General features: G+C 40.7%; 1 protein-coding gene across 2 annotated transcripts; it reads right to left on the reverse strand.

Moving 5' to 3' along the window:
- Window positions 1-222: 222 nt before the first annotated feature.
- Window positions 223-24,003, reverse strand: syt19 (synaptotagmin XIX). Of its 2 annotated transcripts, XM_020640499.3 has the most exons (10): window positions 23,855-24,003; window positions 23,398-23,513; window positions 21,275-21,507; window positions 21,086-21,159; window positions 6,960-7,079; window positions 5,478-5,666; window positions 5,179-5,328; window positions 4,924-5,043; window positions 2,261-2,372; window positions 223-2,149 (listed from the first exon to the last, which is right to left on the reverse strand). In XM_020640499.3, exons 3-10 carry the CDS (start codon window positions 21,474-21,476, stop codon window positions 1,842-1,844), a joined length of 1,275 nt encoding a protein of 424 aa, XP_020496155.1. In that variant the 5' UTR covers window positions 21,477-21,507; window positions 23,398-23,513; window positions 23,855-24,003; the 3' UTR covers window positions 223-1,841. The 2 variants fall into 2 exon arrangements, with proteins under 2 accessions (XP_020496155.1, XP_029134423.1); XM_029278590.2 differs by lacking the exon at window positions 23,398-23,513.

Below are 24,003 nucleotides of genomic sequence, written 5' to 3' on the forward strand. Positions count from 1 at the left end.
TGAGTAGACCTTCTCTGATAGCCCGCAGCGTCAGTTTGCACTGTATGATTACTCACGTGTGTATCAAATAAAATGTCTATTTAATAATCAGATTTTTCATTTAGTTGTTCGCTCAATATCTCATTAAGTGGGTGTCATCATAAACTTTACATGTTGTGAAAAAACATTCTAAGGCTAATTTTCTTTGCAAATGAAGGAAAAGAAGAATCAGTAACACTTAACTCAACTTATCAAGTTTGTTTACATGATTAACAATGACAATCATTCACTTTTAAAATGGTTAAAAAAAGAGTGACATGAAAAGTTAAGAACATTTGACCCTCTTTTTAAGACATGGCAATTATTATGGTACTAGTCTGCAATGCGCTTCTCATAAAGAGGCTGTGGTCCCCGAAGCAGGCAACCCAGGTTCAAAACCGACCTTTTGCTCCCTTCCCCCATCATTCCCCACTCTCTCTCACTGATTTTTGACTCTCTCCACTCCCATCTCTACAACTAAGGCATAAAAAGCCCAAAATTAAAAACTGAAAAAAACAATATAGCAATTATTCATGTTAAGGTATGACATCACTGAGTACAACAGCACTTTGAAAGAAAAGATGATCAGATTCTATTCACTACTTTTTACCCTAAAGATATCCTTACACAAGCTGCAATTTGAGATAAAACTAAAACACAGCAGTTTCCCTAAAACATGTGTTGATTTTTTTCTAACATTCTTCATTTATACAATTTGTACATGGTCTGGTCTTAGACATGGATTGTTCCTCAGGTGATAAATCAGCATCTGTCCGTCTGTTCCTGAAGACACTGTTGTGTTGTGTGCTGACATAAGGGTCTCGTGCAGAGGTGATTTTAGAGTCTGTTGGGGCCCGAGGCAAATATTTACAGGGGGCCCCTCCAAACAGCGTACTTCCCCATTATGTTAAATGATCTGACACCAACAAAGGTTTTTAGCATAAGTTACATTATTCAAGTGTCTCTCCCCCATATTGAGGGCTAGAAAAGTCTAATTCAAGTCATTTACTATTATATGATTGAGTGATGTCAAGTGGGGCCCCCTTAGGGAGGTTTCCAACTGTCATTGCAAACTTTGCTAATTTTGAGCCACTGCTGTGGTTTAAGTTTATCAGCCATTGTGGGCCACCTAACTGGTCTGGGGCTTTAAGCAGTTGCCTGCCTTGCCTGTTGACAAACAGTGCCTTTGCTCATGTGTTGACCAGTTGAGATAAGTCAGCTATTTTCAAGTCTTATGTTTATGTCCGGTTTTCTAGTTTGACTTAGTACATGTTATTGGGCCAATTTTAGTATTCCATTCTCTGGCTTCTCTGGGTCTACATTGAGTGCTGGCTGACTCCTGGCTAAAACAGCCCTCCGCCTCCCTCTAGTGGTTGTTTTGAAGTGGTTTTGACCTGCTTACAGTATGGTCTTGATAGTTCCATTAGTTATTTTACTTTCAATATACATTTCAATAACACAGAGGAGGCAGTTCCTCATGCACAAAAAACAGTAAAAAATGAAAACAGCATAAAACAACCAGCACATTTACAACATGAGAACAGTTAGTGCAAACTTGTTCACAAATCAGGAGGCTAAATGTCAGATCTTTGTTGTAACATCAACATGATGAGATAAAAAGTGAAACAAGAGGGATAAGTAGCCAGGTCAGTTAACAAGTAAACTGAGTTGAATTTAAATAATGTTGTTACTCCACTGTCCTGATTGTAGCAGAAATGTCTACAAACCACTGAAGAGTCCCAGGGGGTAGGATAAGTCCTTGCATGTTCTGTAGGTAGGCAAGCGCTGATCCTTTGCAGCCTGATATACAAGCAACAAGAAATTCAAATCAGCAGGCCGTGCCACTTTGCAATTGGCTGGCGAACAGAGGCCATCATTAAGCTCCAGTGCTTGTCTTCCCTACTCCTCTCTTTTTCCACAGTCAACTGTCCAATTAGATGTTTGGGGGATTTCCTTGTCAGGCGAGTCTCATACACAGAAACTAAAATTTTGCATTGCTCAAGAGGAAACTCTGGCAGGGAGAACATGAGGACCTCATTGAAAATGGTCACCAGGCAGTGGGTCATGGCAGAGGTTTTTTGGTACCTTAACTTGCAGTGGTTGCACTGCACACTGATCCTTGCATACAGAGCTGAAAATACAGAAGACAAATAACTCTATATTACACTTGATGCATATAATAGATAGGTGCATAGCTTTTGTAAATGTTTTTCAATATGATGCGTGTATATTTTTTATTCACCTGTATCTGAGCATTTTTCTGGCAGGACTGTTCTGACTTTTAGCAGTCCAACCTCCAGTCTCTGAGAAGTGGGAAGGAACTTTAAAGACAGAAGCACCTCTCCTACAAGATCCTGTCAAGAAATGGAGAAGTGAACATTTCAGGTCAATATTCAATGACATCATAGACTGTAAATAAGAAGTGGGTGTATTCACCATGATGGCAACCAGTTGTTTGTATTTTCTAAGTTTGGCAAAATAAATCCCTTTAATCTTTTTGTTGTTTTTAGACGAGAAGTGACTATATGAGAGGTTGGATAACCAAAGCTTCAGAACCCCTAATCCTTAGTGGTGAAACACAGGACAACAATGTCTAATTTAGTTAGTTTACATTTCCTCATAAAAGTGGCTATAATTTGACATGCTGTTGTGGTACATCACTGCTCTTTTATTTGAGCAGAAAAGCTGCATAGGTGGTCCTGAGGGGGGTGTCTAGCCTACATGTAGAATAATCAAAAACAGGTGATGTATTTATATTCAATTTATATATGTCTGATGCAAATTAATTCACATTTTTGAAGACACTGTTGTGTTGTGTGCTGACATAGGCTTACTATCTTGACCTAAACAGCATAAAACCATATGATCCTGAAAATCGTCACTCAGGTGGGGCTAGAAAATGCAATATTTTGATATTTTTAGTATGCACTTTATTTTGTGTTAAATTGTAGATGCAAGGGGGGGGGTCTCGTGTAGTCCGACCGAGATAAGTCAGCTATTTTCATGTCTTATGTATTGTTTTGTTAGTTTCATTTAGTACGTGTTATTGGGCCTAGTTTTAGTATTCCATGAGCTAATTCTCCGTCTGGGTTCTACGTTGAGTGCTGGCTGACTCCTGGCTAAGACAGTCCTCTGCCTCCCTCTAGTGTTTGTTTTGAAGTCGTTTGACCTGCTTACAGTATGGTCTTGATTGATATGCATAGTTCTATTAGTTCTTTTACTCCAGAGGGAAATGCTAAACATACTAAACTACTACTATGCATTGCTGTTAATAAATCAACCTATAAGCAAGGTTATTTTCACATCAGTTTTCGTAAAGTCAGACTTCTATTGCAATCAGTGGAGCTGTCCCCTTCTGGCCTTTAAAAAAGAATGAGGGTTTAAGGCAGGTTTAAGGCACTTCAGCATCAAGTAGCAGAGAGAACTCCCATGATTCCCTTCTAGCCTCAATGTCATCTTTGGTCATTGTAATATTGATTGAGAGCCCCCTGGTGGTGGAATTTACATATTGTATATTCAATGCCCTGACACACCAAAAGAAAAGAGGAGGCGGAGGCAACAAATAAGGAGAAACTGCACTAATGGGTGAAAGCCTGGATACTACAGCGGCATGCTCAAGGGGCTTTCCAGAAAACTGTGTCAAGAGCTGGAGATGAAACCTCCGAACAGCCAATCAGAGAGATCCCTTTCACCGACCGCAGATGCCGATTCAACATGTCGATTCTGCCAAAAAAAGACACACCGCAAAAACTAGGGCATTGACCGCTCACCTTGGTGTGTCAGGGCCTTAAGGCTCGCTGCAAAAGCCCCGAGAGTTAACTTTAAAATGCTTGATATGCCTATAGTGCATATAGTTCAGCAAAGTTCTAAATTCATTTTGTATCAATAGATCGTGTTTACAGTGGTACACACTGTATGAGGGGTAACTGTTTTTTACAACAAATTTTGATTCGTTTTGATTAAATGAAGTAGCTGTTTGCCAGGAGGCTAAACGCCTGCCTCAGCTCCACCTCTCAGCCTGCTGCTAGATTGACAAAGCTCCTCCAAACTCACTGAAATTACATAACTCTAGCAAAATTTCTCTGTGAAGTCAGGTTGAGAACATGGCAGGTAATATTTATGCAATTTCCCTTCGAGCGAGCAGGAGGGGTTGGTGAAGTTTATATCCTTAGAGCAGCACAAGACTATAGACTGTATGAGCACGACCAATGCACTCTCCATGCACATAAATAAACTGCTTCTTTATGTTTTCCATTCTCCAGTAGTATACCTAACTACACAGGCACAATATGGTAAAAAAATATATGGTTAGCGTCAGACTCTGTTGCTTCGTCCGTAACTTCCTCTTTCACTTTCCATGTTCTTTTTGCATCATGTCTTGCCTCCTGAGACCCCCGTCCCTCTTCTAGGGAGGTAAAGTCTTTCACTGTGAGATGCATTAATGAACAAGCAACTCTGCAAGATTTCAGGGACAGTCTACCCAAAATATTGTAGATGCTTCAAGAGTGCAGTTATGAAAATGGCTTGAGATAGCTTTTCCAATATGGTGACAGCATCATTGGGCTTTAAAAGTCCTCTTCAGAAAAACAATGGATAGATGTTGTCACTGAGACTACATGAATGTTTAATCTGGTCGATGATTAGCAATGGATCCACTTTTGAAACCGACCAGGCTAGTCATCTGCTTCAATGTAGCCTATAGTTTTGTTTCAATATAAGAGAAGGCTGGCATTGTTGCAGGCCACATAAAGAACATCCCTTCACATGGAAAAACTATATCATGAGCAAACAAGCTTTGTGTTTTGTGATCTTTTCAGTTCTACAATGATGTTACCATACTCTTGATTACCATTTTGTAAAATAAAAGAAACTATTACCTGATTATGTGTTAAACTCATTTTGTACCTTCTGGGGTCTCTGTAGATCCTCTTGTAACTCCAGAGGGTAGGAGATGTTGAGCTGCCCTAGAGGAACCCTCACCTCTCCTAACACCGTGTGTCTTGAGAATCTGTCAAAGTCCCTCACCTGAGTTGCAAACAGACACATGACAGAGGGATAGAAGACACACATTTAAAATAAGATTGAGATATTGTTTCATTAACTGACATAAGACCATACAGTTATAAAGACTACTAAAAGTGATTGAGAGTACTGAAGGACCTCTATCCTGAGGTTGATGTTATTCAGCTCCTTTTCTTCTTGTAAAACACAGCTAAACTGGTCTCCAAATAAAGGGTTACAGCTGCCTTTCACAATGCGAGTACGCCACTCCTGCAGCACTGTCCACATCCCAGGTGTCAGCCCTTGGCCCTAGGAGGGTCAATAAAGTAAGTAAGCAGGAAAGGAAAAAAGAAAAAGCTTCACAATTTCTCTTGTTGTATATCCTTATAACCAGCAATTCATATAATCAAAACACTTGCAGAATGACATAATAATGGTTACGAATGAGGAATTTTTACCTCCTCATTCGTACAGCTCTCCAATGCCACTCCATGTGAACCTGCCCACATGAGACTTATCTTAACAAATGGATGGAGGTTGCCCTTCTGACTGTGCTCTATAAGCCCCTCCACCTGCAAGATGGTGACCACCAGACAGGACTGCAGCTGGTCATAAAAGATGGAGAAACGTAGCGTTCCATCAAGTTCCTAGTATAAGAGGGTATTTGAGAAGAAAAAACAAACAAGCACCCATTACTGCCCTTGATATAGCTTGAATATGTCAAATGTACTGTTTACTATCTCAACAAATTAAAAGAAGACTGAACTCCATACAGCGACTGGAGATTTTTGGACAGTTTATCTGTTAGTCTCTTTGTGGAACAAAATCTTTCTTTGTGGGTTATAAAAACAAAAACTGCCCACTAAATCTTCCTTTTGCACCATCATTTGGTTAATATCTCCTCTTTTGAGTAATGTGGCTTCACCACTATACCTGAGCCAGCCCAGGTATATTCTATGTTTGAGAAACACTTCAATGGATAATTCAAGTTTTGTGGGTCAATTTCAGGTCAGAACATCTGGAATTCTTGACAAATACAAAATGATCGTAGTCCTGGTTAATGATCCAGTGTTTGCCTTTATGTATCCGGTTAATAACCCTCTTTAGATCAGCATTGTATGGCCTTTGTTAGCATGTTAGCATGTTAGCATATAGCAAATAGCTAACATCACCAATATGCCTTGGGATAACCTCATAAAGAGCTCTTATCATGGCTTTGGTGCTATTTATCTCGATAAAAAACATCATGCCAGGTAACTGATACAAATTTGTTTCCTGTGGTGTAAAGGAAAACAGTCTGCAGGAAGAGTACAATATAAGAGGCAAAAAGAGACAAATCCTGGAACATGTCAGCTATAATCCGCAGATTTGGTAACATTTTACTCTATACACAGCAATCTGTGTTCAAGTGCAGTTACAATCCACTCTTTGATCTTGTATCTCACCTCCAACTCCGTTCTAGCTGCTCAAATGTCTAGTCGGAGTGTAGACGAGTAGTGCATGTAAAAGTGATCTTGGCCAATACAGTTGTAAATAACTGGCTACATCAGAAGCCTTGAAACATTGATTGTTCCGAGATATTTATGGGTTTTTTTTCTGTATTTTTTGGGAGGGGGGTCGCATTTTATTAAATAGGACAGCAAAAGAAAGACAAGACAAAGGAAATGTTGGGAGTACTGAGTAGGGGAATTACATGCAGCAAAGGACCGAGGTTGGATTAAAACGCTGAGAAGTATAGCCTATGTACAGTAGTCTACATGGGATGCACAACATAATCGATTGGCTATCCGGCACCCTGGGATAACAGTTTATAGTCAGTATACAGTTTATTTCCAAAAACCAACATCTACCTACTACACCAAGATAAAGAAATAAGTCTCACATACTGGTATGGGTACAGTTGTAAAAGAACCTACAGGATGCACATCAGTGTCTCTTACCTTTCTAATGTTAACTTGCTCTCCCACGTCTTCCTCTCTCTGGATGGATTCCGAGGGGGATAATGAAGTCTGAGACAGACAGCGACACAGCCTATAGACCTCTTTGTTTGCATCCTCCACCTGGAGAACATGAACAACATGATCAACAACAGCATTTTGATCAGTGGTTTCTTTATTAAAAGCTGCAGCACCTACAGCTTTTGTTTGACTTTTAAAAAACAACACTCAATTGTGTTGGGCTTTTATATAGTCAAATTTGGCTATAGTATTAATAATTATCCTTAATTAATTCATATAAATTAACAATATTATTAAACTAAGTGTAATTGATTAGGGGCACCACTCTGAGATCAGAGAACAAATAACCAAATATCCACAAAATCAGTCTTGAATTAGTTAATTAATTACTAATATTATGAATAATTAATAACCTGTATTTAATAAATTGAAGACGTGAAATCCGTACACAAAGCCTTCGCACCCAGGTTACATCACAATACAAACACACCAGTAATCACAAACAACTGCTCTTTAAAATATAACAGAATGTATTTCACAAAGTCACATCAAGTCAATCAATGAAACTCAATCAAACAAATAACTATTACAAGCTTATCTAAAGCAACCAAACATTATCAAGCAAAACTTGTGACTGAGGTGTAAGAATGTAATTGTGTGTGTGGCTGAGTGCATATGTATGTGTGTGTGTGTGTGTGTGTGTGTGTGTGTGTGTGTGTGTGTGTGTGTGTGTGTGTGTGTGTGTGTGTGTGTGTGTGTGTGTGTGTGTGTGTGAGAGAGAGAGAGAGAGAGAGAGAGAGAAGACAAGCTGGAGGAGAGACAATGCACCATGTGATAACGTCACATGGGGACAATATGGTGGGCAACAAAGGAAGCCGTGTGGCTGCCTTTTGAAATAGCTTGAGCTCTCTGAGGTAAATTCAGTAATTGTAACTTAACTACCAAAAAGCCAGTGGCCGGACTTTGAGTCAAGGGCGTGAACACTGGTCTTCCTGATTGTGGAAGCCATTGACTGAAAGTAAACTCGCATAGCATTGAATGAAAACACACAGAGGTGAACATGGCGGTTCAGCACAACAGAAAAGTGCAGCAGCTTACAACAGATAATAAGCTAAATGTGACGTCCCGTCAACAATAATGCACAATTATAAGTGGTTGTAAAAGAAACAACTATTTCTGCCCCGACCAAAGCTCTTACTTGGGGTTACTCCTGGTGATCGTTGCAAAGTCGGTTTGATCTTCACTCTGTTGAAGGTTAAAATCTACAGATTCAGGCAGGTTTCCTTCGTGGCAGATGTAGGAGAAAGGCAGCAGGATTCAGATCTTCGACCATTGCACTGCTCTATTGTCTTTCTGATTGCAGGAGCAGAGTTCTTTGTGTATCCTTGTGTATTCAGGGATCAGTGGGCTTTCTGCAGCGCTCCTGTCCAGTTGCATTCAATGATGTCTATGAAAAATCAAAGGAAAGAAAATCTTCTTTTTGCTCGAACCAGATAGTTTCTGATTGCCTCCAAAACTCTTAAAAATATGCCATGGAAGTAGTCAGCTGAATCCTGCTTTTATGGACTGGGACTGCCTGTGGGTTTACCTTGGGCCTCCTCCAATGAGGATAGAGAATTCAGGCTCCCCTTCTTATTCACACCTATGTGTGAGGTGCTATTGGGGGTGCTGGGAGTAAGACTCCGCTTCCGGTGCTAGGTCACTATCGTGTCTCCCAAGCCACCTGTGCGAAATTTCTTGATCTATGGCATACTAAGCTGATGTGTTTGGCAATGCATGGTGACATTGTACCGTACACAGCCATACAGATTGTGCAGGAAGATGGACTTGAAAGTCATAATCTCTGGGGGCCTGATGCTTCTGGTGCAAAGCACTAAGAAGGGCAGATGCAGGGTCAGTGTAGGTGGAGAATTCCTGGCACAAAGCGTTGCAAAGTGCTGAGTACTGGTCCCTGACTTCAGGCTGGAGGTTATTCATGAAGACATGATCTCTCCCGGAAGTTGTCTTCCAGATCAGCCTGAGTTTTTCTCTTGTGGATGCATCAGGTAGATCACAGAGGCACAGGTTGATCCCTCTGAGGTCATCATCAATGCTGAAATTTGGGTTACCTGGGTCAAATCGATCTACATCCGTCACCAGGTATTCAATGAGACTTATGCACATTCTTTGATCGCTTGGTGGACAGGAGCAATACAATTAATCTGATGTTTCGGAACTTCTCAGCTGTGGACCATGCTGTGTGGACTTACCGGTAGCAGGACGGGGCCTGGTGGTATCTCTTCCACTGGAGGCTGAGAAGTCACTCCCTTCCCATGTGGTGGTTCAAACTTGTGAAGGTGTGAAAAGGTGTCACAGCTGTCAAGGGACTGGGGAGTTTTCCAGTCGAAGTCTTTGTTTTCAGGAATAGCAGGGAAAACAAGACTTATTTTCTCAGTCCTTGGGTTATCCTGGCTGCTCGGTTCTTTACTGAGCTTTATCAGCAGGATGAAGTGCTGACGAATACATTTATTTTCTGCCCGTAGGGATTGGATGCAGTTCTTCAGGGATTGGATGTGTTTCTGCAGGCTTTGGTTATTTTCATGCAGAGCTTCTTTTTCTACTTGCAGCTGGGTTTGCTGCAGGAAGGACTTGCGTTGGGAGAGAAGGATAAGTTTCTCAGCTCCCAGCTCACCTAAGGTCTTGGTACACATTTTACATGGTAAAACGGAACCCCAGTGGATTACTGTTGACAAAGCTACTAAGTTAAACAAAGCTAGATCAACACAAGACCAACTCTGATCTAAGTTTCACACCTCCAGTCCTCTAAGGATTGGGGAACTCAAGCCTCTCAGACAGCTGGCTATGCAACAGTTATGATGACAAATGGCTAACTTGTTGTCTCAAACAACAAAGAGCAAACAAAAAAAAAAAACTCACCAAAACAAACAACTTGATGTCTGCCTTGCTTGAAATGAGAAGTAAATTTTCACAAGAAATACATTCCTTTCGTAAATTACTTCAGGATTAAGCAACAAAGCTAGTTCATTGAGAAAGTCACACTGGCTCCATCATTATGTCAAATTGTTGTATGGACACAGAGGACCAACAGTTATTACTTTAACCATTAACCAACAACATATGACACAACTAAGCCACAGCTTGATGTCTGCTTTGTATAAACAGCAAGCAAGAAAAGTAAATCTTCAAAAGAAAAGAGAATTTTCCTGAAGAAAAATCTCTTTAGATTAAAATTTTGGATTACTGTGCATTAACGCAGCAATATAGCCTCACACGGGGCACCATTATGTTGAGGGTTTATACACACAAAGAGACAAGGGTATCACTTTTGTACCTACAGGTACATTTTTCAGAAAAGTACCGTGTAAGGTACAGAAATGGTCCTTAAAGTGCGTACTTCTATCAAGCTTAAGGTACAGATAAACCCAAAGGTTTCACTCTCATACCATTACTTCAAAAGACCAGCAGGGGCACTGTTCCAGCCTTGGTTCCCCGTATGGTTTCCTGGGCTTTACTCAACAGTAACATTTGATGTAGCTTACATTTTGTAGCCTACACTACAAGCAGTGATTAGTTTTCCTGCTTTGTCAAGCTTGTTTACAAATACCTCGTTCAAACAATAATTGAAGCTGGACTAAAAATGAATGAAGAAGCAAGAAACTTCAGGGGTAAGAAACTAGACCTAAAAATGTTACTGTTAACATATAATAGCTTGATGTCTTTGACAAGGCTAACTCAAGGCTATTTTAAATGAATTAACTTGAACTAAATACATCAAGCACATTATGGCTTGTTGCTAGAATGGCTATTTTAGACTGATGGTTGGTCTTTTAGTCAAATAACTTTTTTGACATGGTACTTTATATTACAAAAAAAAATTATAACTGATCCGCGATGGGACTTTTTAAACATGCGAATGCGCAATACTCTTCCTCCCACAGAGCCATTATTTTTTATAAACATACAAGTCAAGCAACGGTTAGCAGAAAAGAATATGTCCACAGTTTTCACCGTTAGTCTCTATTTTATGTGGGTTTTTTTTTTTGTGTTTCTCTAACTGCCCTCTGTCTTTTCGAGGTTTTCTCCTGACTGCTTTTTTTATGCGGACTCGCAAGGGGCGACCCTTTTTTTCTTCCTCCACAGCACAGCCCAACTCTGCTGTGAAACGTCCTCGTGGTAAGTAGTGTTTTAGTCATTGCTAAGTCGCTTTTAAAACATTATTATCTCAATTAAAGCCGTTCAAGCATTTATATTACTTTAGCGGTTAATTCGTTACTGTTTTATGCTTTGTAGTCTGATGAGTTATGGACAGAGTCTGCCCTCTCCGTTTCTATGGTTACCGCCATTTCTGTAAGTTTAAAATTTCATTATGGCTCCGTAGTCTTTATGTTTAGAAATGTTATGTAACGCTGATTTTCGATGAAAGGTCCATGACTTGTTGAAATGTGAGTGGACAAATGCGGTGTGTTTTGGCATCGCTTGGGGATTAAAGTATCATGGCAGACACTGATCATGGTTTAGCTATCTAGCTAGAGTTACAGGTAAGGTACTCGGCAATTTCCAACGGCTGTCGTCTTTGCCCCCTCAATTTTGGCCACAAGCAAGTATGTGTGATGCATTTATTGACCTATATTTGAATTGTAATTTTGCTTTGCTCACCTTTGTGTGTCTTTTTTGTATCTCAGAAAATGAGGTGGACTGAAAAACAGGACATTCTGAAGCCATGGTCGAAAACCTTTTTGAGATTCTTCTAAAAGCCAATGAATTACAGTTTACCAATACATGGAGGATGAGACCATGGGAGCTTCAATTTCAGCCTGTCATTGATCCAAGGCAAGTGCATAAGTTTGAGGCATTAAAAGTGCTAAACATCAGCTTTCCAAGTTTATTGTGTGCATATAAGTTTATATTGTGGCTGCCCACTGTTTAAAGGGATACTTCATCGGTTAAAACATGAATCTGTATTGAAATTGGGTCATTTATGTAGTAGAAATGTGAAATACATTTTGAAGTTGGTGCCTTCTTGACCTAGAAAAGGCAGAAAGTGGCTTTTTGGCTCAAGTGGAAATCCATTTCACAGACAAATTCTAGTGACGAGTTAGGCCCCGTGTCCACCTATAGCATTTTTTCTGGGCAGAAAAGCGCTGGCTGTGCGCTCGGGAGTGTCTGCATGAAGCGTTTGTGCACTGATATGAAAAGCGCTGCACGTCTGTCCGCTTAAGTTGAACATTTTTCAACTTTTCAGAAAGGTGCTGTTGGGTGAAGTATCTCTTTAACAACCCATTATATGAAAATCTGATTTAATCTTGTTTTATAATTTGTTTTTTAATTTTAATGTTGAAAAGAACTGCTTTTTGTCGTGTGCTGGAACTTTATATAATTTCTATCAGAACAACACATGAATTAAAATGCACTGTAAGGGGATTGGATAACATGTAAAAGATGGATTTTTCTAAGATGTTAACTAATTATTTCAATAAATTTTGCTGAATAACTGTAAATGTCTTGTATTAATTTAAGGGTACGTTTTTGCCACATAAAGGTACAAAATAGCCTGTCGCTCCAGCTGTACCTCAATAAGTACCAATTATGTACCTTTTCAAATTATAATTTTTTGTACCATTTGAAAAGGTACATTTTAGTCACTAGGGGTCCAGAAATGTTCTTTTAGAGGTACAGACAGGAAGGTCCAAAATTGTACCATGTTCAGTACAGTGTTGTACCCTACTAGGGTACTGCTGGAGCGACAAAGTATTTGTACCTTTTTAGGACCATTCCTGTACCTTGATTTCTGTGTGTATAGTCAAATTTGGTTTTAGTATTAATAATTATCCTTAATTAGAATTAACATTAAACTAAGTTTAATTGATTAGGGGCACCACTCTGAGATCAGAGAATAAATAACCAAATATCACCAAAATCAGTCTCAAATTAATTAATTTCTAATATTATTAATAATGAATAACCTGTAATTAATAAATTAAAGGCGTGAAATCCGTACAGAAAGCCCTCGCACCCAGCTTATATCACAATGCAAATACACCAGTAATCACAAACAAAAGCGCTTTAAATTATAACAGAATGTATTTCACAAGGCCACATCAAGTCAATCAATGAAACTCAAACAAATAACTATTACAAGCTAATCTAAAGCAACCAAACATTATCAAGCAAAACTTGTGACTGAGGTGTAAGAATGTAATTGTGTGTGTGGCTGAGTGCATATGTGTGTGTGTGTGTGTGTGTGTGTGTGTGTGTGTGTGTGTGTGTGTGTGGGACTGCCTGTGGGTTTACCTTGGGCCTCCTCCAATGATGATAGAGAATTCAGACTCCCCTTCTTTTTCTCACCTATGTGTGAGGTGCTATTGGGGGTGCGAGGAGTAAGACTCATTTGTTCTGTTCCCTCCAAAATAACTATTAGTCAGGCTTCTCAAAATGGACATTTGCCTAAGTTATTTTGCTCAGCACACATGGCTGGGTTCCAACAATTGTTTCAATAAGTATGCTCATTAATATTGATGTGTATAGACAATGTAGCCAATTTGGAGCTTTTTCACAGACAGATTTAAAGGAAAACCTATCAATAGAGGGTCATATCTTACAAGCAACAATACGACGTCTCTGACTTCTAGCAGTCATCTACCCTCTCATCCATTTACGCATGTGGCTCGCGCTGGATAGCAACCTGATTGACTTGTTCGCTTCTTTTGACTGGTTCCGGACGCTCCACTGACACCCACTAGCGCTAAATGCAGGGTTCATTTTCCGTTTGGCGAGTTAATTTCAAAGAGCAATCCACTTCATGGTGGTAAATATTTATCCCAACAGTCATGTTAAAACTATACTAAACCGAGTATGATGTAGGCTAGCTGCGGCTACTTGTCCCTGCTCCTCTGCTGTCTGCAGATGGGTCATCACGGGGGCACGCCGAGACGAGACACACTAACATACATGGCTGCAAACGCACACACACACCGGAACGCCAACCACCGGCTGCACCTGTTTACTTGTAGTGCAACTGTGCATCGGAACACAGTTAATCTGCTATCCGTATGGACCGAGTCGAAACGCACGTTCAACTTTTCTCCGTCCACTTCCACCGTGTCTGCTTTATCAACAATCAATAACTTAACGATCGTAACGTCAGCCAGCTGTAGTCTGTGAACTTCTCCACACAGACTGTCAAACAGCGCTGCCTTATAGCCAGCAAATATATTTTTATTATTTCTCAATTTCCTGATCTGATCAAATGATCAAAATTATCTGTGACTTAAATCTGTGATTATTTGTCATAATACCTTAGTAACTCAAACAAATGTACTTAAACAAAATGGGGATGTAAAATGAAAACACAATTTAAAGGAAAAGAGCAGCCATCATAGGAAGAGGGTGAAATGCACTGGCAGGATGTGACCTTCCCTCTCCTAATCTCATTACACCCCTCTCCCTCAAAATCCCTCCCCTCCCATGTTTCACCGTTGCAATAAAAAACAATTGGATGAAAGACACCAAATCCCAGAATGCACTGCACCGCAGGCCACTCCCACAGACATATTTACTTTAAAACATAAGGCCATTTACTCAACTGATTCAGAGATTTCTTCCAGAATTGATCTTGGAAATTCCTGGCAGAAAACAGACTCTATGTCTGTGTTCATAGGCAAACAGTGAGAGCACCAACACTACCAGTCCGCCCCAGCTCGAGCCGGCCCCGGCTCCTCGTCCTCACGCCGTGGACAGGCAGGCCTAATGTCTCGGCTGCTGAGCTGGCAGCGGCCGGCGGTAGCCAGCAATATAGCCGCAAGACGGTTGCTGCCGACAGGTCGGTCTTGTGTCGCGACAGCCAGCAGCAGTCAGGGGCCAGCGCCGAGGCCAGCTGGAGAAATTTCAAAAAGATCAGCCAAAGTATATAAAATGTAGTACTTACTCCTTATAGTAGGGGGCGCTATGGCTAAAGTTGAAGATTGTTATGTGAATATGTTCAGATGCCAACCCTAGAAAAATAGTAACATTTATGTCGGCTGAGGGCACACTAACATTAGACAAGTTAACCGTTAGCGATAGCTAGCTAACGAAATGACTGCTCGCTAACGGGTAAACCGTTAGCGCGAGCTATTCTGTGAAATTGGTTGGTTGACTAATGTAACAAAACGTTTTTATAAGTTTAGCTAGTTAGCCGTTAGCTAGCGAGAGTTACAGCCACTTCCTGTTTATGGCGATGTGATTTGTGGACTTCCTGTTGGATTTTGAGCATGGGTGCAAGTGGGTTTATTGTAGGTGTTCTCAAGATGGATATGCATAGTAAAAGTCAGAATAGTAGGTTCAACATGCTGCGGGGGCTGAATGTTTGAAATATTGTAGGGGGCGCCACTGAGCCATGTCCACTCACTTAAACGGTATCAAATGTTTGACTTTACTACTAGGATTATATGTATGAAGTTTCGGGACTGAACAACTATGTTAAACCCGTGAATAAACGACTTCCTGTTTGTCTGGACGTAGGCGTTTGAGCTTGAAAGTGTTGTATGGCCAAGGTGTTAACATGGTCCACATCAATTCTGAGGGGGAATTGAGCTACCGGTGGCGCTGTGACTTCAAACTTTAAAAATTTCAAACATGGATGTGTTCAGGGCGGGCCCCGTATCATGCATGAGAAATTGTAATATGATTGAACACTGCATAGCTGAGATAAGCATTTACTTTTTTGACAAGTGGCCAAAACACACAATAAAGTTAAAACGCACACCACGCCCTTTGACAAAATAACGTGCAGAGCACAAAGAGATATGCTGAGCCTGTCTAGAACGCACTGACACTGAGTTCGCATCGAACACATGAGCGCCCTCGGACTAGTTTGTTCAAATAGGAAGGCTGAAATTGCGATTTTGAGCTATTATTGTGAAATTCAACTTTAATTTGTGGACTTCCTGTTGGGTTTTTTGAAATGCTGCAAGAGGATTTTTTGTCCATCCTGACAAGCTTAGTATGTGTAACAATTTTCATTAATGAAAATACGTGAAAAAACCCTCTATGGGGAGGCCATTTTGAAAATTTGAAGGGGGCGCCACTGAGCCATTAAGCCACGCCCACTTACTTAAACGATATAAGATGTTTGACTTTAGTACCAGGATTTTATGTATGAAGTTTCGGGTCTGTACGACTATGTTAAGCCCGTAAAAAACTACTTCTTGTTTGATGGTGAACAACGCGTCCGTAAGGTAACAGCTTTTCACGCAGGACTTTGTGCTTGTAAAGGTCGTATGGTCAAGGTCTTTGGATGGTCAACAGCAATTTAGAGGGAGATACAAGCAACTGTGTAGCTAGTGCAAAGAAAACAGTGCTCAGACGGAGTGACCTCCTGTAGGTGGTGGCGCTGTGACTAATTAAAAAAAATTAAATCATGGATGTGTTCAGGACGGGCTCCTTGTCATGCATACATTTTTTGGTGATGATTGAACACTGCATAGTAGAGTTATAAGCATTTACAGTTTTTGGCGCGATGCCACTAACGACCTCAAAGTTTGACGCCTTATTTCGAAACCTCGTGATTTGAGCACAACTTTTATTCTTTAACTTGTCTACTTTCATTTGACACCAAACATGAATTGATCAGATAAACGCTCTCGGGCAGATGCTTTTAAACAGGTACCCTGTAAACGGTGAAAATACAGACATTTTTTTTTTTAGGGTGCTTCGGGCCCTAATAATCATTTGCATTCCAAGAGAGTCCTACGCACTTGTCAGTGCTTCGGGCCATAATAAAGGCTTACAGCTGCCTAAGACTGATTTGAGATGTGTCCTAGATTTTTGCCAGGAGGTTTGGGTCCGTCTCAGCTCCACCTCTCTGCCTATTACCAGGTTGAAATAGTATTTTCAATGGTGACAGACTTCATTGGGCTTAAATCTCCCCTTCAGTAACCAATAGGTGACGTCACTTAGGTGCTGTCCACTTAGCAGAGCAGCCCGGGATGCATGTGAATGCAAGATGTAAACAGCCTCTGAGACTACATCCATGTTTCATACAGTCTATGAGATGTATCTGTGGTGGAAAAAAAGTGATTCCTATTGTTTTCATTTCCACCCTGAAGGAAACTATTACCCTATTTCTGACCTCGCTCTGATAGCAGTGGTGGCCATGTTTCATTTTAATTTGTCAACGTACTATTCCAAACATTAACCCGGTCTAAACACTGTAGACATTTGCAAATATTAAAAAATAAAATTTGACTGACACTGACACATGGCCCCATGGTAGGAAGCAAACACTGAACTATCCAAACACAGCTCACATGTTGTACAACATAACACAACTTCAGATCAACACCTCACCTTTTATTTACTGTGTGTGCACATAACTACCTGAGTCCTCACACAGGTATTTTACTCGACAAACATATCCATGCTGGGGTATACATTTATAACAAGTAGAGATGCACTGATACCACTTTGTTGCAAACCAAGTACAAGTACTTACATTTGGGTACTCACCGATACCAAGTACCGTTACGGTACTTAATAATGCCACTGAATTTCTCTTAATCACTTTGAAAGTAAGTTTTATTTAAATCAGATATGATTCATTACTTTTCATTCATTACAAATGAAAAGCATTCCTGTTGCTGACATTATAACAGTTTTTAGAAACAAACATGGCACTGCCAGACATTTCCTTTTTATGTAACCTGTAACAAGCAAGCACACAGACATAAAGACAGGCACTTTACCTCGGATCGAGTACAGTAGCAATGCAGTAGAGTGGGGTTTTTTCAGTATCCATGAAACGCCTGTTGATGGCTGCAGCCAAGGTTGCTTTCATCATTTTGATGCCCTGATCCGCGTCTGTTTCTTTGGTCAAAAGTCTCTGTAGCACGGTCACAGCAGGAATAACATCTGATGCTAAAGCATCGGACAAGCTCACTTTTTGGGTTAACTCCTCAAATGGAGCCAAAACAGACAAGTTTTTTCCAGAAATGTCCAAATATTCCCAGAGCTCGCTTCTGCTCGGTGAGAGACTGTAGCATGTAGTACGTGCTATTCCAGCGTGTCTGCGTGTCTTGTTGGAGTCTTCCTACAGGCTGGTTGAGCTGCAGCTCAATGTCTTCCAGGCGGGAATAGGCTTATGCCAAATGCTTAAACTGTCCAACAATTGTACGCCCGACTGACACCGCGTCAGCTACACTCCTCTGAGCCAAAAGTCCTTCGTTAACAGCTAGCTTTAGCGTGTGAGCCACGCACAGAAGGCTGGGGAGTGCAAAGTATGCAGTCTGCTCTTCTTTTGTTGTCATCGTTTATGCTGAAATATCTCCACACCACCGACATCTTGCTTCTCTCCGCCTACCCGCTCAACTGAAAAGAGGCGCACGGCCACTGTAAAGTGGTATCGATGCCGTTGTATCCTCATAGTTTTACGAGTACGAGTATGAGTACTTAAAGGCGGCATCGGATCGATGCCGAATACTGGTATCAGGTCATCCCTAAGTTTTTTTTACATGGTACCTCTTTGAAGTCCTGTTTCCTTATTTCAAATAATAGACTGTTGATCCTGTGATAGGTGAGTGATCCTGGTATCTATGCTTGATTGTTTGATAGTTTTTTTTGTGTATATACCACAGACTGTATAAAGAGTGAACAGCCCCCCCTACTGACTGGCTGCAGTATAGATCATAATCCCCTCCTCCTAGATGTAAACATATGGGACATAGGTCAAACTATTCAATCAAAATACACATCATATACTTTTTCTCAGACCCGGTTTATTTGAGATATTTATTTTCGGATGATTTGTATTTCAGTCATGTTTTGCTGAGAAGTTTCTCCTTAATCATTTGATACCACAAAAAGGTTTAAAATGTCCTGATTGGCAGTTTTGTTGATAAATGCAGCTGCTGTGGCGCAGCGTGCACCGAATACTGGAAGAACAACGCGTAATAAACACTGACACAATAGTCACTGAACTTCCATAGTCATGAATGTCTGCTTTAAACCAGGACAAGAATCTGTTCTGCTATGGACTGTTCCAACTTTAAGGATCTTGGACATTTTATTGGTCAGTTAAATGGGTTTTCTTGTAGCGCCTTTGGCCATTCTTGTTTGAACACCTCATGTAGAGAGGCTGTAGGCCTTGCAGCCTGGGTTCATATCCGACCTGTTTCTCCTTAAAGGGATACTTCACCCATTTGCATTAAGCTTTGTATCATTAGAAATGTATATATTATATATATATATTTTTGAATGGTCATGCATCCCGCCCTCATTTTCCCGAGATGGGAAATCTTTGTATTTATAAGTCTGAAAAGGAGCTTCCAGTGACGCAAAATGATGATTTTTGCGTCACTGGAAGCTGTGGTTAGCTGGGTGAAACTACAACGCTAGTTCCTCGTATTTTCGACCACTGAAGCTAAAGACCAATCACAGAGCAGTGGGTGGGAACTCACTCCCAGAATCAAAACGTCCGCCACATTGCTTGGAAGCTATGCTTAATAACAGGCTCTATGGAGAAAGCTGATAATGGCGAAAAAATATAAATATAGCGGCTAGATGGCTGGTGCCGACAGGCCGGTCTTGTGTTTTGGCTGTTGCGGGGCTGGCGTTAGCTAGGACACAAGACTGGCCTGTCAGCAGCAACCGTCTCGCGGCTATATTGCAGCCGCCGGCCACTGCCAGCTCAGCAGCCGAGACATAATGCCTGTCTGTCGGCGGAGGTGAGGACGAGGAGCCCGGGCCGGGTCGAACTGGGGCGGACTGGTAGTGTCGGTGCTCTGTTTGCCTATGGACACAGACATAGAGTCTGTTTTCTGCCAGGAATTTCCAAGATCAATTCTGGAAGAAATCTCTGAATCAGTTGAGGAAATGGCCTTATGTGTTTAAGTAAATTATGTCTGTAAATGTTTTTATTACTATATTTCTACTGCTATACTGTATATTTCGGAGAAACTGTAACGATCGAATTTCCCTCTAGGATTAATAAAGTATTTCTAATTCTGAACTAGAGGACCTTAGTGGGAGTGGCCTGCGGTGCTGTGCATTCTGGGATTTGGTGTCTTTCATCCACATGAGCCAAGAAGAAACTTTCTGCCTTTTCTCGGCCAAGAAGGCACCAACTTCAAAATTTATTTCACATTTCTACTACATATATGACCCAATGTCAATACAGATTCATGTTTCAACGGGTGAAGTATCCCTTTAACCGCATGTCATTCCCCAATCCCTTTCTCCCTCCCTGATTTCTTATCATATCCACTGTACTGTCAATCTAGTAAAGGCATTAAAAATCCCCAAAACGAATCTTAAAAATAAAATGTGTTGTTTTTCTTAGCGGAAGTCGTATGACATCTATACGGCCGCTCTACCTGCCGTTCCCTACTGTGCAGACTCTGGCTCCAGATGCTCAATATTAGGGCTTTCACACTACGCTGCATGTGTAAATGGTAAATGGACTTGAGCTTATATAGCACTTTTCTAGTCTTCTGACTATTCAAAGAGCATTTACACTGCAGGTCACACCTACACATTTACACACTGTTGGCAGAGGCTGCTATGTAGTGAGATCATCCGAAGTAACTGATACCGTTCATATGCATTCATATGCCGCATCTGACGAAGCAGTGGAAGCAATTCGGGGTTAAGTGTCTTGCCTAAGGACATATTGGACATGATTCTGCAGGAGCTGGGAATCGAATCCTGGACCTCCCGGTTGAAAGACGAAGACTCTACGAACTGAGCCACAGTTGTTCATATGCAAAAACAGCTGAATTTTTCACTCCCACCTCATTTTTCCCACAGAAAGAATGAGCTGATGTGAGAACAACACAAGATATTATCCGGAGAATTCACTTTGAATCAGTGGGAGGAGGGAGTGACTTTTAGATCCTGTGACTGCTGCACAGTGCGTAGAGTGTTTGCATGAGACTGCTACGATCGCTGTACACATACTTAAACGGCTGCGGGAATTTATGTAGCATTGAGGTAAATATACTCATTACGTCATGTCTTGGCCAGGGATTTTACGCAGGCCATCTGAACTAATGTTTACAAATTGTGGTTTTAAGAAAATAAGTTGAAATTAATTATTTATTACATACTCTGACTCCCTTTAATTGATTTCCTCTTACCCTAGTACTTGGAGCTCCTGAGTAGTTTCCTGACGTTCCTGGCTTTTCCTCCAACGACTGCAGATCATTGTTCACTTCAGCAAAAATCAGACACACGTTTGCATATTTGGTAATAACATTCTTGTTGAGACACACAGCAGTATCAACACTGGCTGCACTGTTTGGGATTGTAATCTAGTCTTTACTCACAGGTGTCTTGCTGCGTGTATGTGGAGTGTCTCTGTGTGCAGCATCTGAAGGTCTGCCATGCCAAGATCACCAGTGCCAGCAGAAGAAGAGTGACTGAGATGCCCAAGATGCAGTATTTGACCGTGTCTGAGAATGGCGTTCTCAGGTCTCCGGCAGTGGATGGCAGTCTCACAGGTGCTGGATAGTCCATTTGCATCACCATGATTTTTAACCTCTTTGTGGCCTCTACATTCCTGTACAACATAGTGAGAACACTTCATGATGATATTACTTTAGGCCACACAATGGACCCTCAGTAATTAGACAGCACCAGTATATACATTAGAAGAGGTATGTATGTTAGCTAGCTGGAGTTTTTAGCAGCAATAGTGAAGAGTGATCTGTGACAGTCATACACAGTGCTGTGACCATCATGCAAAACTTGTTTGGCTAAAACCTTAAATAAATAATCATGACAAGTGACATCAGCACACAAAGAATATTCATTCTTGACAACAAGCTGCTCTCTTGATTTAAAAAAAATGGCACAACAGAGGAAAAGCAATAGTGAGAGATCTATGCAGATTTCAGTGAATGAGATGTATTACTTCTAGGAAGCATCACAATCCCCTGCTTACTGACCTGAGATTATATCAGGACAACAGTTTAAAGTAAAAAAGGCAGGCAGGAGACAGGAGCTATCGATTTAGTGATACAACAAATGGTTGAGGCAATGGGCAAAAAAGGACAATAATGACATTGAAAAAAAAAGCTCCATAAATCCTTTGTTATGACCCTGGATCGTATGTATGTATTAATTATGTCTAGTATGAAATGTGCATCCCTGTCTCCTCCTTTGCAGTGTGTGCATGTGTATATCTGTGCGAGTGTGTGTGTCAGTGGGTGTACTGTATGTCTAGGTGAATCAGGTGGAGATGGAGATGTTGCTGTTGAATGGAGGGAGCAAAGAGAATTGCAGCGACCGGATTGGTTGAACCACAACATTGGATCTTTCAAAAACTCAGCTGCTGCAAACTCTTCTCCCCTATTTCTGCCACTGCCAACAAAGCCAGCTTGACATCGTAACGTTTTTGCATTGTGTAGGCCAGATCTTGTTGTCTATTTGGAGTGACTTTGGAAGGCTGCTTAGTTGTGTAGAAATAGCAAAATAGAGAGTTGTTCAATTTGTAAATTTAAACACTCTAAATATTTGCACACGGCACAGCAGGAATTTTTGTTCACTACTTCTTCTCCTGTTTTTATTGTAGGAGACGAGGAAAGACGATGGTCATTTTAGTTTACTGTATTTCCATGTTAGGAAAGACTAGGTTTTTTGGTAGTCAACTTTTGTTTGTTGTTTTGAGCCTTGCTTTGCTCTGAAGAAAATAAACAGCTGTGGTAAATCTGAAGTTGACCTGGGCTGCTGGCTTTCTTGGGAGTGACAAGAATGGGGGTCACTCATCATGTTGTGTCTTGGTTTCCCTAGACAGGGGACATAACACGACTTGGGGGCTTGTCAGGTATTTGAACCCGGGACCTCCGTTGCATGGACATTCCTGGTCCCCACAAGGTTGACCGTAAACTTAGTGACACTGATTATGTGGTCCAAACTCCTAATCTTAAGAAAACAACTTTTGTGTGTCACGTAAACATGATAAAAAAATATGCAGAGCGTGAAAATTGTCAAGAGAAAACCTCTGTGTTTTTGGACAATTGTGAAAAACAAATCCATTTCACAATTTTAACATTGGCTCCAAGAACCATTTAGGCACTTTCCCTTTATTCTGGCTCTTTTAGGAGAAATTAAGTAGAAAATAAATACATGTAAATAATATTCAGCAGCGATTGTTAGTGGATTAAACTATTCTTTCTTCATGCAGCTGCAGCTGTGGGGCAGGTGTCTGAAAAAGTGTTACACAGCCTGCTGCAGATTATTTTACAATTTGCACCGCAAAGATTCCTGATAAGTGATACATTCTGCTGTTAAAAGAAAGCAGTCGAAGCCACTGCTTCAGTTCAAGATGTTGTGTTAAAAAAAAGCCAATCCACTTGTACACTTTGTTTTACTACATTCCTAAATTAAAGAAAAAATAGGGTTGGTGAAAAAGCTCAAAGACGCTCAGATCCTTATAAAGGTAACATACCTGCACTGAACAGTACACGATCTGTTCAGGTCAATACTGTATGTTCTTTAGCCAGCTCATTTCTGGAATAAGCTTCACTGGATAGGTTGTACTTTTAGGGAAGGAAACTAGTAGAGCTGTGCATGGTCAGAAAGACATGATTATGGACTATCAGACGCAGCATAGTCAAATGGCAAACACCTCATGCAAAACAAGGAGCAAGTTTCTTCTTCAAAAAAATCTACAAGTTGTCACTAAATAGTATAAAAATTAAATATTAAACATCACACATTGCATCTTTTCAGCAACAGTAATCAATATTGTTTGATCAATATCAATATTGCACACATTAGCTCAAAAACACAAACTACAGGTTATGGGTGATGACAAATGCCTTTTTAGCTACTGTGCAGACTCTGTTGCTGCTTTCCAATTGAAGAAATTCATAAAAACATAAAGGACAGACACAAATATTTACCTATAGAAAGATGCACATTTTCTTCATGAATGCACGCATCTTCCTGTGCTACAAATCCACGCTGACCTCCTGAAAAGTCCCAGAAACAAAAGGAGTTGGTGAGCAAGAACAATTCAAAAGCAGCATCTCATCATATACAAGCTCCTCCT

The sequence above is a fragment of the Labrus bergylta genome, chromosome 7, assembly GCF_963930695.1.
Source record: "Labrus bergylta chromosome 7, fLabBer1.1, whole genome shotgun sequence".
In the NCBI taxonomy this organism is placed as follows: Eukaryota; Metazoa; Chordata; class Actinopteri; order Labriformes; family Labridae; genus Labrus; species Labrus bergylta.